Source organism: Pinus tabuliformis, chromosome 8, assembly GCF_031772625.1.
Source record: "Pinus tabuliformis cultivar Carrire ecotype Pingquan chromosome 8, CPIR1, whole genome shotgun sequence".
Lineage (NCBI taxonomy): Eukaryota > Viridiplantae > Streptophyta > Pinopsida > Pinales > Pinaceae > Pinus > Pinus tabuliformis.
In genome coordinates this window covers 1,810,239,768-1,810,257,406 of record NC_142294.1, presented here as the reverse complement: position 1 = coordinate 1,810,257,406, position 17,639 = coordinate 1,810,239,768, and the positions used below count along the sequence as shown (strand labels likewise).

At 37.4% G+C, this 17,639-nt stretch overlaps 1 protein-coding gene across 2 annotated transcripts in view; it reads left to right on the top strand.

The window, feature by feature from the left end:
• The first annotated feature begins 3,932 nt into the window (after positions 1-3,932).
• The window catches only part of LOC149243496 (putative potassium transporter 12), a 168,388-nt gene continuing 154,681 nt past the window's right edge, over positions 3,933-17,639 (top strand). Inside the window, exon 1 of one of the 2 annotated variants that reach the window (XM_089374539.1) lies at positions 3,933-4,678. In XM_089374539.1, coding sequence (XP_089230665.1) covers positions 4,439-4,678 — 240 coding nt within the window. In that variant the 5' untranslated portion in view covers positions 3,933-4,438. The remainder of the gene's footprint in view (positions 4,679-17,639) is intronic. The other variant, XM_089374538.1, reaches the window with a different exon arrangement.

Genomic DNA, 17,639 nt, shown 5'->3' with positions numbered 1-17,639 from the left:
TGCACAGCTATCAAAGAGACAAAAGCTGATATGATTAGGTTCCCATTATAACTCAACTGCTACCATCATATCACAACTTACAAGGCTTAGTCCTATAAAACATGTGGATAATAATTACATGTCGATCTAAATCAATAAAAATATTGATGTTGAAGTGACCAAAAAAAAATGTTTTTACATACAACCTGGATTACATACCCAAACCCACCTTTAAAATTCACAAAGATTTTCAATATCGAAATTACCTTTCACTAACACATTATATCAAAAAGTAGTTGATATACCCATTAACATATGTCAATGTCAGAAGGTACACAATTTTCAACTGTCAAAATGCAGTGACATTGAAACTTTAAAATGGACAAAAGTTTTGATATTTGAAATTCCTTTGGTGCACCACACAAAAAGTGGCTAATATTCTACTTTAACACGTGTTAAACAAATAAAGTAAATGTGCATTTATTTCTGTGTTATAATTTTAATTATATTATTTAAAACTGTTAAAGCATATTTATATGAAAAATATATAATATATGTTTAATTCAATATATGTGTTTATTTTGAAATAGAGTTTAAGCTATAGTGTTTTGGGTATGTAATATTGATAAACTGTGGTATTGATCTATGATATTGTAACAAAGTCTATTTCTTCACCTAGGTGGAAAAACCTATCAACTCAGGTGTCAAAACCAACAGTGAGGACAGCCATCTCTGGCTGCTATCCGCGAATGTCGGTTTGACTCATCATAGTTAGATAGGAAAACCACGCCACCTGAAATAACCCGCTGGTGGTCCGTAAGGGAGCAGGCTCATCACTCCTGCCAGATGCCTCTGGGTCTTGGGCCGTTAACCTGTTTCCTTACGTCCGAGGAAGACGAGCTCTTAGCCAAGCAGAAGCAGTTTTACGGCATACTCCAGGCCGTAACAAAGTCTATTTACAAATTAAAAGTCTTCATAATTGTTATTTTTTTTTTAATTAATTTAGTTGAGTTTTTATTTTTCCCAATGTAATATATATTATGAAGTAAGTGTTTTGATGCTTAATGTAGATTGTTGCCTATAAGCATTTACCAATCATTTAATTTATATGATTGAGCTAATTAATATTCAATAGACATATTTAAAATTTTTACATAAAAAGAATAAAAATTAAAAATATTGTTTATTGATTTCTAAATCTCTTCTTGAAAATCAAAAGTTTGATTATTTTTGTAAGTATTTCTTTCCAACAATTATCATTACATCATGAGAAAGCACGTTCTACAATATGAGAAAGATATATAATGTTTATATTTAAAATTAAGTTGATATGTGGTATAAATTGATTCATTGTAATACTTAAAAGTAAAAATAAAAAATAAAAAAGCCTTATAGCTCCCTTACGGACCACCAGCGGGTTATTACAGGTGGCGTGGTTTTCCTTGATAACGGTGATGAGTCAAATCGACATTCGCGGATAGCAGCCAGAGACGGTTGTCCTCATTGTTGGTTTGACACCTGAGTTTGATAGGTTTTGCCACCTTCGGAAAAAAATATAACATTATTGTGGCTCCATAACTTAATATGGGAGACATGTTCTCTCATAATGTTACATCTAAAAATAATAAAATAATAGTTATATTAAAAAAATAATAATAAAATAAACTTCAAACAAAATATTTTAATTTCCACCTTAATTATTAAAAAAAAAAACTTATTTAATACGAGGGAGATATGCATTTTTTTCACTATTTAATATGGAATTGACAAATAAAATATAAAACTAATATCATTGATATTACACGATGTAATTCATTCTATGTCTAGTTGACATGTAATATTTAAAACAAAAATATATTAATATCAAAAAATATTTGAGTATTAGTCATAAATAAAATATTTCAATGTCCCTATTTGATAATACATTTCACATTGTTAAAATTATTATTATTATTAATGATAAAAAATCAATATACAAGTTAAACATATATAAATTTGAAAAAATATGTAACAAGGTTCTCAACCATAGAGATTAAACCTTCATTTTATCATAAAGATTCTTAGTATGCAAATAAACTTAATTACATTACCATGACCCCATAGCATGGTTTATGGACACCACATGCCCAAAAGACTATAACTCATATGACACTTATTTAGGGAAAATTTTAAAGATGAAAAAATTTCTTGAAATTTAGAAACCTTACGAATTTTACTAGTCCCTAATATGCAAACTATAAATGCTTGAGGATATTTTTGTAAAAATATTCCAACTTTAAATGATTTTATATAGTATTTATAAAATATTATCGTTTTTAGGATAAATTAATTTTATAGTATAAAATTTAGGAATCATTTTAGGAAAAAAATTGAAATTAATGATTTTGTTTTTGGAAAAAGCATAGAAAATTAGCCCACTTACGAATATTAGCCCCTAAAATTCATAAGTGGGCTAACAAATAGGACTTACGAATTAGAAAACACTTATTAAATCCCTACCATCCACCGAATAATTATTAATAATGAAATTAAAATAGTCCTATTCCAAAATACACATGCGTATAACACAATTTTATATCAATTTTATATAGAGAAAAAAAAAATAATTTATTTATTATTTTTAATAATTTTATTTTCCATTGCAAGGGAAATGTGTAATTTATTTCATTCTTAATATGAAGTTGATATATAAAATTTAAAAATATTAATAACAAAAAAAGTTTTATATAGGTTATAAATCAAATATTTCAATGTGCATGTCTCTTAAAGATTTTAACATCAATTATATAGAGAAAGAAAAAAATAATTTTTATTCCATTAATAAGTGCTTTCTAATTCATGATAAAAGGAAAAATTGTAATTCATTTAATATTTAATATGGAGTTCATCTATAGCATTTAAAAAATATTAATAATACAAATAATTCAATATATATGGTTATATATATAGATAAACATAGTGTATTAATGTTTACATATGTGTGTAGGGGGCATGTATTAATATTTTAATGTAGAGAATATGGATAATAAATAAAATAATTCAAAATTAATTATATGTATAACACATAAAACAAATGATTTTTTTTTTCATATTAAAATATTTTATTAGTGTATTGCTTAAAATTAATATAGATTTCTCTGAATTTTAATTTATAAAAAGTCTAAAAAAACCAAATTTATGGAAATGTAAATCTTTTCTAAAATTTTACACTTAACAAAAATTTGAATTTTAAAAACTGTGATTGCTTCAAATTTAAAATAAATTTATACCACTATATAATTACAGGTTCACCATTTTACATTTATATTAATATGGAAATGTAAATCTTTTCTAAAATTTTACACTTAACAAAAATTTGAATTTTAAAAACTGTGATTGCTTCAAATTTAAAATAAATTTATACCACTATATAATTACAGGTTCACCATTTTACATTTATATTAATATGAAATCTAGATTATTATTAATTCATAATTATAAAATATTTTTAATTGTTCCCCAAAAAAAAAACTTTAAAAACTTCCCTTCCTACTTAAAAATGTCATTAAAAAACAAAACTAAAAATGTTACTAAAAACAAAACCAAAATTCTTTAAAATTCCAGTAAGTCTCACGAATAAAATAAAATAAACACATTACAAAATGACAAATTTCTTTTTAACTGCTAAAATAATACTCAAACTTACGTTTTCACTTGTGAGAATTGAGACTAATTATTTTATAATTCATAAACGCATGATTTTCAAACAATAATGCGCGTGTCATGGTTCTACCGTTCTGACAAAAGCCGGGAACTGTGTAGGGTGGGCCGCTACCAAACAACCTACCAATTGGATTTTACCACGTGTACGATCGCAATAATTTGACTGATTAAGGACGGGCAGCTACCCGACGTGCCCCCTGCCCGACTCCAGGTGTCATGGAGGTAGGGAAGGACATGGATTCTCATAACCATATACGTAGCAATCTGTTAGGAGCACATGCGAGATTCGAGTGTGTGGAGTTTGCTTCATAAGTACTGGTTATCACTCTGTATAATTTTATCGGTATTAACGTGATCTCGGAGAATTTTTCTGATGGAGGAATGGGAAAACCGCTCTGATCGAAGAATGGTAACGTATTGATAGAAATCACTGGAAAAATTCATTTGGGTTTGAGGATTTTCAGGATTTCAATGGAAATCTGGATGTGGGCTGCGATGTTACGATGTGGGTCGAAGAGATTGAGCTCTTTCTTTTGCTGGATTGTGGGATTTGAATGCAGGAGCTGTTTCTGTGGATGATAAAATTATGAGTTTGAGCTCTTGCTTTTGCTGGATTGTGGTCTTTGAATGCAGAAATTGCTTCTCCGGATGATAAACTTGTGCTTATTTTATAAACAGTTGTGGGGATTCTCCTAAGTTTTTATTGATTGCTCTTGTGCATACCGTTCTTGTCATTGTCAACCCCATTATCATATCAATGTCTGGGATGGATGAGCAAGACAGGGATGGGATCAGTGAGGGCTCAATATCTTTGCTGTCATCAGAGTCCAGGTGGGTTGATGGCAGTGAAATGGAAGGGGAATCCCCAAGGTGGTTTGTTGACGATGATCAGACTGGACACAAAATCAGGCGCAGGCTTGTTCGGAAGACCAAGAGAGTGGATTCCTTTGATGTGGAGGCCATGGAGGTGCCTGGTGCGCACAAAGGCCATGATAAGGTATTGTGTATCATAATTATGTTTTTAATTGAATCTGAATTCACATAGTTATCCTTATAAGTTGTACTAGGATATTGTGTTGTAGATATTGTCTAGAATATAAGTCATGAGAAATTTAGGACACGACAAATACATTCACGCATACAAGCTCAGAAAGTTACACAGGAAAACGTATCTTCAATTGATGAATTCCTTTCGCAAAGCACTTGTACTACGGTCCCGGATCCCTCTCTTCCGACAAAATAAAAATTTCACATTGGCAACAATTGTTAGACCACTATAGTTTTCGAAGTACTGCATCTAAGTCTTGTGCATTGACAGAGGTTTCAGTCCGACCCTCTGAGGCAAGGGATTACCATAAACCTACGGTCATACAAACCGAACTAGATTATTCTGACAGAGTCACTCAAAAGGGATGTAGTGCCTGCATGACTCGGAAAACTCTGATCTGGAAAGGTACGATCGATTGTGATGGAGTTTGACAGTTAGTTTCACTGGAACCTTTATCAATCCAGCACCGTTATGCTGTGGGGAAAGAAATTTGACATGAAATGGGAAAAAGTTACACTTGTTGATTTTCAAGATCCCAGTGAGGAGATGCAGCATCTATTAGCATATCTATAGAAAGTGTGCAGCCATTAGGTCAGAATATGGGTCTGACTGTTCATAGTTCCCACTAAGTATTCTGATTCAGTTCAAGGGGTCAAATATTGAATATCAGACCATTAATTTAAGTCTTTCCGGCTCCGTGACCCAAACATGGTTATTGAAGTGTACATTATCTTTATGATAATGTAATTGTTTGTGCTTTTTTGTTAAAAAAAAATAAAAAAAATTAGTGCATGCACGAAAACCTTTGCCAACTTGGAAACTGGGTTCAGGGTGCGAGTACCAAAGTAAATGCAATAGTATCCTTCCTCACCCATATGGCATTCCAATATATCTAATCAATAATACTAAGGGAACTATTTTCGTATGACCTTCCTTTTCACCTCAATCTATCTATCTTATTGACGATCTTCAAGTGACTACCTTAAAATTATCCTATCTAATTAAGGATCCTCAAGACCTTTACAGGACCTTTTCACCACAATATATCTTATCTAATTAAGGATCTTCAAGTGACTACCTTAGCATGATCCTATCTAATTAATGATCCTCAAGACCTTTACATGACTCATGATTTTTTGTTACTCCTTTGGACTGCATATGGCCTATTCTTTAGCTCAGGTAACTTTTTCACACAAATCCTTTGGATTTATGATCCACACAAACCAATTTATGTTTTTATTTTTCAAAGAAAATGAAATCTCTTGCCTGGAAAAGTGGAACGAGTCAACGACGGTCCATTTCACCTTAATCTGTCTATCTAATTATTGATTTGCAGGTGACTGCCTACACATGAACCTATATAGGCAATGATTACTTCACATGAATTTTCGTCCCACTTTAATATGACTATCATACAATTCCACACATGATTCCTTTGGAATCCTTGTGATGACCTATCCTTATTCTTTTGGACTACTTTATATGATCTTTCCTAACTCCTTTGGATTCCTTTACATGACCTTTTCTTTTGTTGAGGTAATTTATCGCATGACACCTTTGGACTTATGATTCACATAGACTAATTTATGTGTTGATGTTTCCCAACAAATAGGAACTGTTTTGCTAGGAAAAATGGAAGGATGTTGCATTCCACATTGATATTTCTATCTAATTAATGACCCGTTGGTGATTGTGTTTGTAGGATTCTAATTATTGGTCCTCAGGTGATTGCCTTCACATGACCTTTTGTTCCACCTAATATTACTATTATCAACATCCACACACGACTTCTTTGGATTCCTTTCTGTGACCTTTCCTTATTCCTTTGGGCTACTTCATATGACCTTTTCTTACTCCTTTGGGATCCTTCATATGGCATTTCCTTTTGTGTGGGTAATGTTGCCTCAAAATCTAGGAGGCCTTGTGAGAGGCCTCATTAGGCACGAACTAGACTAGACACAACAATGAGGTGGTGCTGCTATCACCTTAGCACTCTACTTCCTGCTCTTTAGTGGAATTTCATCACTTGGGAGGCTTCCCAATATAGATCACCTAAAGGTATTCTAGGTTGATAGGATCAAGGTGATATTTAGGAGACTTGATCAAAGAACTTTTCACTTGGATCAGTGCACAATTCTTTATAATAAGGAACATTGTACCTATGAATAAGCCTAGAAAATAGGTTTGTAGCCTAGGGGTTCAAGATGTAACTCAACAATGATACATCTAGGCATACAAGCATAGGGAAAAGGTTTTCTTTAAGAGATATGACGAACCAATGGAGTGGCAGACCTTCAAATAGCCCTAAGTTGAAACCTTGTGTAGGATTAGGGTTTTATGAGGCCTTAAGTTACCCAGGGTTGATGACATCAACCCTAATGAGGCACTTTTACCATGAACTATGCTAGATTTTGAGTTTGTTAGGTCAAGCAAGGTAGGAGAGTGCCAAATCAGCTCCAATGTTCCAATACCTCAAGCCCTAGTTGAATTCGTCCTAAACCCTAGCCCTATCGCTTGCCTTGAAGGGCCAAAAATAGAGAAAGAGAGTAAAAGATAAAGTTTTAGAGTTTTTGATCATTAAGATGGTTGCAATTGCCTTGTCCCTACTTGGGTGATGGAGTCTGAGGAACTTTAACCATGGAAATATCAAATCTTTGAAGGGAGCAAGGGGGACACCTTAGCTTTTCACTTCCTAACCCTAGCTATCATTTTATGAGGGGAGAAATTCACTAGAAAAAGACTCTTTATGACGTTTTATAAGGAATTCAAGGATACAAGATTAAGCATGCAATAACTGCCAAGAATTTCATGTAAACATATGCATTTAGACAAGGAAAATAGAAACCCTAGAAATATTTCATTACATGCATAACCATGAAAGATATTCAACAAAAATACTCACAATATATCCAAGAACATGCCTTCTTTCAATTCCAAAATGACATCTCCACAACAAAAACTAGTCTCCAATAGCCAAAATCCACATAAGATCACATCTCCACAAGTAGCAAAGTACAAAGAGCAAGTAGAATCTCTTCTAAAGAGGTTGAACTCCACAAAAGTGATGTTGAACAAATAGTAAAGGTGATTCTCTACTTATATGAGGTCTATCACCTCTAATTAATGACTAAAAGCCCCTACACAAGTTTGATTTTTGAGTAGACATAAAGTAAAATTGGGTTACAATCCAAACCACTATCTCAAAAACAAAATATGCCAAAAGAAACCCACACATGTGAGCCATAAACATTAAAAAAGGATGACATCATGCCCTTCTAGGGCGCCAAATGCTTCATCAATGTAATGAAAAGGTTGGAAAGGTCTCCAAGCATCATGATCTTCCTCCATTTGAGGAAGAACCCTCAAATCGAGACTCCAAGCATCTCCATGTGTCCAAAATCTAGTTATGGGTGCCATACGTCATCTTCATGGGTGCCAAGTAGACAACGTGGTGCTCTCTTTCTCCAACATTGGGGCCCTACCAAGTGTAACAAGCCCTCCTCAATCATCCATGGGGATGACCATCCGCATTTGGGCTCCGGATCAAGGCATGCCCATCAAATAGTGTCAAGGTCAGCCCAAAGGAATGTTGGGTCCACTGGTACATCATCACGAATCCTCCATGTCAAGCAAGAGAAGCTCAGTGTTTTGGCACTTGGGGGATGCTTTGGGATATCCATCAACTACTTAGGTCATCAAAGTGCCCTATGATGTGCTATAAAGGGGCAACACTGCATTTGCCAAATCATCATGCTCTCTTAAAGTGTAATGTGGCCTGAGCATCATGTGGAGTAGGGTGCCCTCAAGGCCTCAACTACTTTGGACCACCTGGAAAAACCATCTCAAACTCAAGTGAAAGTAACCATTCATTAGAGACTAAGATCGTAAATGCATCTAAGTGGACCATACTTAAGTGTGAAGGGCATATTAATTCTTCAATTTGGGATCATGTTCAAATATCTAACTAGACCAATTCCCATAAAAGTGTTTCCTACCTTTGTAGGAATGGCTATGTGGTCAACCCTATTAGATGCTTCTAGCCCCTAAGGGAAGGTGGCATTTGCAAGGGCAACCCTTCAATCCATAAGTGTCAATGGAGGGGAAGGACTTCATGGCCAACTGCCATGGTCACCGGTTAATGAGAGTCCACATCTTAAGTGTATAGATGTAATGGAGGGAGCAATTGCGGAGGCATGATTTACCCTTCTTGACCTGCTTTTTCCACCCCTTTGGTGCGCCTTTTACTTCTTTTTGATAATGTTTTTATTTTGGTGCATAGCTCAAGGATCAAAGCTTACGCTTTATAATATAGTATTTGTTTTACCCCTTAAGATGAGACAACTTCTCGCTTATTAGTGTTGGGACATGCAAGGGTTCCTTTTGATGAGATGGAGCATCAAGTGCTTAGGAGCTGGGTGGTGGCTAATGAGGAGGGAAGAGCTCATGCTAGGATTTTGTCCACATGTTATCTTATGTCCCGACCATCTTTTGCATTTTGACTTTTCTTTTTCTTTCATTGGCTATTTTATGGTTTTTCATTCTTTTAGCTGCATCAACCTCCAAGGTAGTGTTTTTTGGCTCGACTCAAGGATGGTGGATAAGAGAGTGCCAACTCCTAATGTATTAATGACAGTTAACCCGAAGAATGGAGATAGTATTGTTACCACTCAAACCAGCAGGGGACCTAAAAGGGATTCCTAAGAGGGAAACTGCTAGGTTAAGGGCAACGGTGGAGGCTTAGCCCACTATCACCACAACTAAGTCTCCTTGCTCTTTACATAATTTCATCGATGGGAGGAGTCCGGGTAGTGTAGGGATCACTTGTAAAGCATATGCCAATAGATAGGTGGAAAGTGACCTTGGAAACCCTTTCCCAAGGATGGAGTGAAGAATGGAACTTGCTTGCTCTTTAAGAAAGGGATTTAGTCCTCCAGGGTAAGGGGCAAGGATTAGAGGGTTGAGGTAGAAGGAATATGCTTATAAACGAGGTTCTCAATCCCTATAATCCTTGGCAAACTTGGATTCCCAAATGGTCCTTGACAAATAATATTTATTGAGAAGTGGGACTACACGAGGCCAAGTGGACCCAGTCCAGGTTCAGGGATGGAATGTAGCAACCAATGATGTTCCTATCCTGGACAAGGTGAAAGGAAAGGACCAAACAATAATATTTACTTCAAAATGTTGAATTGATCCTGTTGAGGTCTAGCCTTGGGGATGCATAGGCAAAATTCTATCCTAGATCTAGGGCTTGGGATTCCCGGAGATTCCACTGTTAGAATTGCCTCAAATTTGGAGGAGAGGGAGGGGACCCACCAGCGCAGTAGCCTGGAGGAGATCCAAATTTTGCCTTGGGTCAATTCCCAGGAAATTGATGCCCTAGGTGACCTAATGGGGCTAGACCTAGGAAAAAGGTGAAAAGTGTAAAAAGAGGGTTAAAATGATCACCCTTTTTGAGGGATCAATGCCTAATTCAGTTGGGGATATGGAGTCAAGGATGATGATGAGTAAAAACTTGGTTTCTTGACCAAGGAGGCCCAAAAAGTCAGCTTCACCAATGTTGAGAGAAAGAAAAGAAAAGTGACCTTCAAGCATTTATACTTCAAAGAAAATGATGCAAGCTTATCGAGACAAATAATCTCTAGGACATTTCATTCATATAACATTGGTCCATACATTAAATTAGCTAAAACATGCTTAATTCCACATTTTAATTATTCAACAACTAGCCCTAATTTTAGTAGTACGCAGCAACAAGAATTACAACGTCAAAATTTACTTACAACGTTATAGAATATATCCAACCAACATTTCGTTTGCAAGACAAAGCTCCAAGACAAGAAAAATAACCCAAATCCATACGTCAAAATTCATCCATCTCCAAAAAATATCCTCTAGGGAAAAAATGCAAAGTTCTCTATGATTAGAGAGATCCCAAGTTGAGTGATCATCCAAATGAATGTATCTAACATCAATATATAGCCTCCTAAGGAGTTCGAATTAGCCCCTAATGATAAAATAATGTGCAAATAAAACCCCTATTGGGGACAAGCCCACCAAACTAGCTCACAAGTGTAAAAATAAGCCTCACAAGAGGCCAAATAATAATATGTACATGTCGTAGGGCCCTCCAAAGGTATAATAATATCCAGAAGTGCCATATTGAGGAATAAATTCCTCGGAATATGATGGATAAAGGCGTGGCCCCTTGTTCGCCAAGTAGTAGACCTGTGGTGCTCCCAGTGGGTCTGAGGGCGCACATAAATGACCCCATGGATATGAATTGAAGATGCCTGTAGATCCTCTGTAAGGGTCCAAGTGGTGGAATGAATGTTTCCATGACATCGTACAAGTCACGGGACACCTGCCAAGAGTGTGGGGCTCCTGTGGGGGCATGTTGGGCATAATGTACCAAGCATATCACCATCATCCCAAAAGTGGATTGCTAGTAATCTTTGAGCATCCATGAAGACCCGTGGAGTGCTGTCTGCTGCTGTGGAGGTCAATGGCTGTCTATGCACAACCTACATGTGCCAATGTAGACCTCTGGGGGTTAGGATCCCATATAGAGAGACCAAACCCAAATGGAAACCACCTATAATCCTGCATAAGATCCAATGCGCCCCCTAGGCTTCTAGTACAACCAATCATTAAAATAATCGGGTAAAAGAGCTTACAAATCATGGATAACAACGTGGGCACTTCATAATGGCATGCCCTTCCATAGTGGGCTTTTGCATGTGCTAGTGTCTCCAAGCTCCAAAGGGGGTTAGCGAAGTACCTTATTGGGTGATTTTAACCCTTAAAGGGATAGTATGTCCCAGTTACATCCCTCTAATGGGGGTGGCAAGTGACAAATAAGTGGAATGGAACAGGGAATGAGAGGGGCAATCCTGGGCCACATAGTGGGGCATAGGGGTAGCTAGATAAGGGGAAGGCCACACCTGGGTATGTAATGTGTAGGAGGGGGCAATCGTGGTACATGAGGTGCCCCGGACTTGATTTTCCACCCTTCTTTATATGCCTTTTGCCTTTTATGAATTTTTTTAATTAACTGCTCGGGGCTCAAAGGACAAGAGCATGATATGTAAGATATAACATTATTGCCCCCTTTAAGGTAGGGCGGTTCATTTCCCTCCAGGTGTTGGGACAATCATGGGTTCCTGAATGATAAAGGAGGCTCATCTAGGGCCTATGGAACCAGGGTGATGGCCATGGATTGGGGTAGAGCTCATGCATTGGTTTTTGCCCACGTGCTGATTATTTTGTCCTGACCATCTTTTGCATTTTGTGGTACAATTTCCTGTTAAAAGTGGTCGATTATGCTTTTTCTTTTTCTTTTTATTGCTTCAACCTCCAGGGCATCATTCTAGGCTTGACCCAAGGTGGGGGCAAGGGGATAGGGAGGCTAGCCCTATGTGGACCCAGGTGGGAGAAATGATGAATGGGGTATAGTGAGTGGAAAGGGAGTAACATGTGTGGGTAAAGGAGTGGGACCACGCACCCAAAGTTGGGGTTTCCCAAGTAGTACCACCCTAGAACCAAATGGTCAATAAAGGAGATCCCACAGGACTAAGATCCAAGAGTAACAACCAAAAGAGATCAAGGGGACAAGAGCACAAGCCCACTCTTTCCGCCAAATCCCCCCATCAATCCATACCCAGAAGTATCCATGATAAGTAAACCCAATACTCAATTACCAAATGACAAGACATACCTTTAGATTCGAGAGGCCCACCTTCAAACATACGATCAATACAGGTGGGTGAGGGACCACATGGTTGGCTCAAGTGGCAGAGAAATGACACAACGAGCTAGTAGGAGGCATCAAGGGGTTGCTAGCTGCCGGTTGAGGCTCATCATGGAGAAAAATTTCTCCTGGGGATATCACCCACAAAGTGGTGGGTAACATCTGGCTCCAACTGGGACGTGATCTCTCGAAGAAGTGGGTGAGGCTGCTCGAACAGGAGGTCATGAGAACTCCAACAATCTCTTGGTCACTGTAGACCTGTTATCTGCACATGTCAAAGATCAAAGCCATGGGGCAACATGTTTTTCACAGTGTCTAATGATCACCCATGCTTAATGTTAGCTCATAAACCAATATGATATGCAATTTTTTGTTGTTGTTATAAATATATGCAATCTAATCTATCATGAGAAACATCATATGCGGTTAGTTCTAATGCAAAAAATCATCATATAATGCATCCTACTCTACCATGCATATGATGAAGCTATTATTAAGTGTAATCATAAAGCCAATGCAACCAACATATCATCAAGTCAATATAAATATGCCTGCCTATATGATTACTTATGCAGCAAATCCCAAAGCGAATGCAAATCCAAACACATGGAGGATGTTGCGGGTGGGAGGTGGGAAAATATGATGTCCACACATGGATGATTATGTGAGAAGAGGCAAGAAAAGGATGTAATCTAGTCCATGACATCTTCTCTTCCAACCAAAATATAGAGATGTCAACAACCAAAGCTCATAAAATTTTGATGGATGACAACCTTTGGCATATCACTTCCATCATTGCCCTTATCATTTACATCATGGCTTATGACCTCCATCTGGTTATGATTAGTAGGAAAGGGAGGCTAAAGAGATAGAGAAGCATGTTACGCATGATGATTACATTGGAGAGGGGAGACCATGGAGTGATCAAAACCTCGAGAACACGTCCAAGGAGGGAAGGTATAATCAATGAAGGGATTTTCCTTGACACTATACTCAAGAAGGGAAAAAGGCTCACAGTTACTTGAGATCATACGACCAGGGGTGAGGGAATCACCTGACAAAGACTCAAGATGATGATCAATAGGAAAAAGGGAGAGAGAAATATTGCATTCAACGAGTTGCGCTTCCCCAAAGTCATAATCTAAAGGCTCAATTGATTTGAACATTGAATCATACTCGGGAGAAGTGGGAGCCTTATCAATTTCCTTAGTATCAAAGATCAAATCTCTCCTAAAAGGAAAATTGATCACTTCCAACTGGCCCCCTTTATGTAAAGGAAAATGAAGATTCTCCTTCCCAAGGGTATCAATGGGTATGTCATCATCAATTGTGCCTGAGGGGAAAGGAAGACCAATCTCATCCTCATCCTCCTTGTCGGTGTCGTAAATGGGAGCACAATCAAATTGAGGACCAACAATTTCCCATTTCTCCTTTTCAATGCGGAAATAATCTTCAATGTCATATTTCAAGGGGCTAATGGGATCATCTCTCTTAAGGTTTTCAAAAGAGGATTCATCGGGAGTAATATCCTTAAGAAAGGTAGGGTTGGTCTCAGTTTCACTTTCCATAAACTCATCCTTCCTAGCACGTGTCCTCAAAATCATGATTTTCATCAAGTGGACCCAAGGAGGACTTGCCTTCTTGCTCATTACCTAGACTCTCAATGTTTTGATGATGCTCGATGAAAGCTTCCTCTTGGACGCTTAATGCGCGGTGTACTTGAAAATGTTTAAGAAAGCCCTCAATAAACTCTTCAATAAATGAGATGCTTTTAGGTGCATGATCACGCAACCATGAGTTATGACCACCGAGAGATCCCATGAACAATAACATGAGGACATCTTGGTGGACAACCTTCTCTCTTGAAGCATGTGCATTAAATCTTTCTACGTGGTCAATCACGGAGAATGGATCACCATCAAACACGAGCACATCACGTACCATCCTTTCTGCGACATGATTAGGATATCCAGGGATGCTAGCAATGTCCAAAGCGGGAAATTTATGAAAGAATGACAACCTATTTGAGGTATACATGAAACATATGTAGGAGTTGCCAGGGTGAAATTAAAGATGCCTAGAAAAATGCTTACTTCACCCTACAAGCATCGACCTTAAAGTTCAATGAAGAACTAGGGCTTCGTTCTTCCAATGGAGTCGCCAATAATGATATGTCAATATGTCGTATGGGGAACAAAACATACATTTCGTGTCCTTAGCAATGATGCCAGAAATGTTACCACTCAAACCAATAGGGGACCTAAAAGGGGTTCCTAAGAGGGCAATTGTTAGCTTAAGGGAAATGGTGGAGGCTTAGCTTGTTGATTTTTGGTAGCATCAGATGTGCTCTAAGTCTCAAATTTTGCAGGGATGCTTGGGCACATGTATTCCAAAGAACCCATAAAGCGTTTTGGGAAATTCCACCCGAAGACGGTTTTATTAAAATAATTAATTATTTTTAATGGGTCCCTAAGTCTAAACTTAGGAAATTAAAATAATTAATGGGTTTTGTTGACCACTACGTGTCAACGACCCATAGTAGTACACCCCCTTTTTCGCAAAAGGGATAGTGCCTGATCGATGTGTTCGTGCTGTACAACTATCTTCATCAGTTTCACTTCCAAGATGTTATGTAAACCCTTTCTGCATGTATATGATGTAAATTATCTCAGCAAATCCGTGTCATGTATGTAATTGCTTAGGTAAACCTACTTTGCTGGTGATGATCTACATTCTGAGAGGTTTTTTGCCTCACCGATCCATTCTCAGATGGTTGACAGAGTTTTCCTTCAATCTTACCCCAAAGCCGGAATGGATTTTGTCACTGGGATCTTAGGTGAGTCCTAGTGTTCTAGATCAAGTCTATGTAAAAGTGATATATTTGGTTAGGTTATTTTATTACAAATTGCTTGGTCTGCTGGATTATATTTGTGTCGGGGTAGTCTATGAGGGTCTTTTACAAATGGGTTTCCCCCATGAGATGTAAAAAATATGAAAATCATGATGTAAAGTGTCTTGAGGGTTGGAAAAATAATTTATCTCCTCATAGGTTAATTAATTAAATTTCATGGCAAAAAATTAATTAAAATCCTAAGCCAGAAATTTAATTAATTCTAGGTCCTAGGTAATTTTAAATTCTCCATAGGCAAAATTCTTCGGTCCTTAAAAATTAAATTTTAAGAGGTTCGGAGACTAAAGTAAATTAATTATTTTGATAAATTTTAAGCCTTTGATCCCTAGGGTTAAGTCAAAGTCAAAATTTTGGGGAAATTAATTCAAAAATTTAATTAAAATCTAAGTCACCTGACACGGGGATTCGGGACACGTAGGATTCGGGATTCGTGGTGTCGGATTCGGGACACGCTGACCCCCGGAACAAGACACGTTAGGACACGTTATATAATATTTTATTAAAAAATATATATATTAAAAATTTAAAATATATATATATATATATATATATTAAAAATTAGTTATTAGCATATTTCTTACACAAATTTTAATTAATGATACAAATTTATTGATTTCAAACATAGATCTTCATCTATAGCTATTAGCATGCATAGTACATACAAAATTCAAATAAATGTCAGTGGTACTGGTCACATAAATGATAAATCTATTAAAAATTTAAATCATGATTCATAATTCATAACTGAAAGACAACTTACAACTACAACTTACAAGATAGTAAGATAAACACATTGACAACTGTAGTTTTCTCATTAAGTCATCAAATCAAAATCTGTTACATAGGTAGTGTTGGTGCAATGCCAATGGCAAATAGAAATAGAAAATATAAAACAACTATAGGTATACAAGCCTCAAGGCATCAATCAGCATCACTGTCCCCATCATCATGGTCCCCACTGCTCTCCTCTGCATCCTCCTCCTCCCCTGTATCCATAGTCGCCTCTGCATCTGCTGGTATGGAGGTTGACCCCTCTAAGTCATCAAAACTAATAGGGTCTAGCACTGGATCACCGAGATCCATGTTGGCCAATGCCAACTCAACAATGGTGTCCAGACCCATATCTTCAGGAAAGACATCCCACATCTTTGTCTTTCCCCTCAACCACTCTTCCCTCTGCCTGTAAATAAGACGAAGGTTGGTGTGCACATACACCATTGTCTCTGCCCTGGACTGCTCAAGCCTGCTCTTCTTCACAGTATGCAAATTCCCATATGTGCTCCAATTCCTCTCGTAACAAGAGGATGAAGTCACCTGAGAGAGGAGCCTCATGGCTAACTGCTGAAGAGGAGGGCTTGTTGCCCCATGATTTGCCCACCAAGAGTAGGGCTTCTTAAGCCCCCTGTCTCTAATCACATCATAACCTCCAAATCGACCAGTGCCAGTGGAAAACTCTGCAAAGGCATCCTCCACCTCAGCAAGCAATGCACTATCCTGATAAATCCGCCTCAATGCCTCTTTCCTCCCCTGTGAGATTTCACCATCCATGTGAGGAGGGAATCTGCGGGAAGGTCCACCATTCAGCCACTCATGGTTGTAGTATTTGGGGTTCAATGAGTGAGCCAAACAATGTAAAGGTGTACAATTCTTGTCCCATCTGCGGACAAGAATATCATGTATGGTATCGCAGAAGGCCTCTGGTGATGTCTCATACTAGGGGCACTCACTCTGTAGAATAATGCTCCTCACAGACTCAATCATGGAATCCCATCCCTCATAAACCTCTCCTAGGATGGGTTTGTCTGTATCTGCAACTCGAAGCAAAGAGATGATAGGGTCCATGATTCGAATAATTAGATCTACCCTCTCCCACCAAGCATCATCTAGTACCGTGTCCTTCACTCTTTTAGAGGCTGCCTGATCTGTCTTTCTCCAAAAAGACCAAAACTCAGAAATAACCATGGACCCAAGAGCAGTCTTGACCTCCCTCAACCTCTTCAACATCATGAATGAAGATGCAAACCGTGTATCAGCAATCTTCAACAATGATAGATTGCTGTACTCCTTGTAGATAGTGAGGGCATTTGTATGATTTTGCACAAAGTTACGGATATGTCTTGCATCCTCAATAATGCTTCCAATCCAAAGCACATCAGAAGCAATGGATTTCAGTGCTAAGTTCAATGAATGGACAATGCAAGGTGTCCAAAACACTTGTGGATATTTAGCTTCCACAATCATGCCAGCCG